Raw genomic sequence first — 1,639 nt, 5'->3', positions numbered from 1 at the left:
ACCGTCCCATTTCACAAGCCTCTCACTTCCGCACTTCTCGTACTTATAGTACGCACCGTACGTAGTATGCGTAGTGTGCGTACTTCAAGCGTGCAGACCCTGAATTGGGACACAGCCAACGAGGCTTGTCTGGACCATGAAACGCCACCATTGCACTACTGAAGACTGGAAGGTTTTATGGACTGAGGAATCAAACTTTGAAATCTACGGTTCATCGCGCAGGATCTTTGTACGCCGTTGACTAGGTGAAAGGATCTGCCCCAGGGCCTCCTCTCAGCTGACCTAGGAACAGCTTGATGTTCCACTGGATCAGCTGGGGAGAGGGAGGTCTGGGCTTCTCTGCTTAGCCTGCGGCCACCACGACCCAGCCACAGATAAGCAAAAGCAAATGGATGAATGCATGTTTGTATTTAATGAAAGTTCACATTGATCACAAGGAATTAGTTGATCTTTCCATTTTTCTCTTTTTATTTTTGAAAATATAATGTTTTTCTGGGACCTTCACAGTAAAAACATTGATTATTTAACTGAAAGAGTTGAAATATTTATTAGATTCAAACAACACACCAACATTATTATGGTTTATTAAATTGAGAAGAAAAACATGCAGTTTAAGGTTCATATTTAATGTGTAGACTGCAACAAACAAATACACCTGTTTCACCATTTCAAACTTCCGCTGGTGCCCAGAGGAGGAAAAATACTTTAAAAGTTACAAATATAACAAAAGATATAACATGTAGAACAAAAGACTGAAGTTTGAAAAAGGCTGGATTAAAACTAAAAACGACTGAAAGGAAACAAATTCAGGTTTTAGTGGAAGTTAAAAGTCTGGGATTCCTGAGACGATCAGCTGATCACAGGTTGACTTCCTTTGTCACTGAAAGAAACACGACATATTTACTTTCAGATATGTTTCTTTTCTTGTTCAACAAATTATCATTTTAAAATGTCAATAATGTAAAGGCGGTGTCCCAATCTTTTGATATATTGTTTATATACAGTGGTGCGAAAACATGTTTGCTCGTGGGTCTGCTCATGTCAGATCATGAAAGATAACACAAGTAAAAAATTAAAAACATCATGCATATTCTAAATAAAGGTGTTTGTTCATCTTTGGGGAAAAAATCCAAACCCACGTGTGAAAAAGGTGATCGCCCCACTCCAATTTATAACATAAATTACCCTAAGAGTGGAGCAACGGCACATCCAAAAGGTCACAAAAGACCCCAGAGCAAGATCCAAAACACTGCACACCTCACTTGCCTTAGTTAAGGCCAGTGCTCATGACTCCACCATAAGAAAGAGACTGGGCAACAATGGCCTGCATGGCAGAGTTCCAAGACAAAAACCACTGCTTAGCAAAAGGAACAGAAAGGCTTGTCTCGGTTTTCTAAGAAAACATCTTGATCTCCAACATACTCTGTGCTCTGGCAAGACAAAACTTTTTGGCAGCTGTATGTCTTGCTGTTGTTAATGGAGTCGTGAATTCTACCAAAACATCTTGAAGTGCACTTGTGTTCTGCAGCAGGATGATGATCCAAAGCACACCAGCAAGTCCATCTTTAATTTGGAGTGGCCTAGTCAAAGGCTACGTTCACACTGCAGGCAAAAGCGCATCAAATCCGATTTTTTTGAC

The 1,639-nt window shown here is 40.3% G+C and overlaps 1 protein-coding gene across 1 annotated transcript in view; it reads right to left on the bottom strand.

The window, feature by feature from the left end:
• Window positions 1–450: 450 nt before the first annotated feature.
• The window catches only part of igfbp7 (insulin-like growth factor binding protein 7), a gene marked incomplete in the record, with an annotated part of 12,434 nt that continues 11,245 nt past the window's right edge, over window positions 451–1,639 (bottom strand). Inside the window, 1 exon segment of the mRNA XM_005948654.3 lies at window positions 451–880. Coding sequence (XP_005948716.2) covers window positions 858–880 — 23 coding nt within the window.

The sequence above is a fragment of the Haplochromis burtoni genome, unplaced genomic scaffold, assembly GCF_018398535.1.
Source record: "Haplochromis burtoni strain Fernald_Lab_line unplaced genomic scaffold, NCSU_Asbu1 Contig_601, whole genome shotgun sequence".
NCBI classification, from domain to species: Eukaryota; Metazoa; Chordata; class Actinopteri; order Cichliformes; family Cichlidae; genus Haplochromis; species Haplochromis burtoni.
The sequence above is the reverse complement of the archived record's forward strand: the minus strand, read 5'-3'. Positions and strand labels throughout refer to the sequence as shown.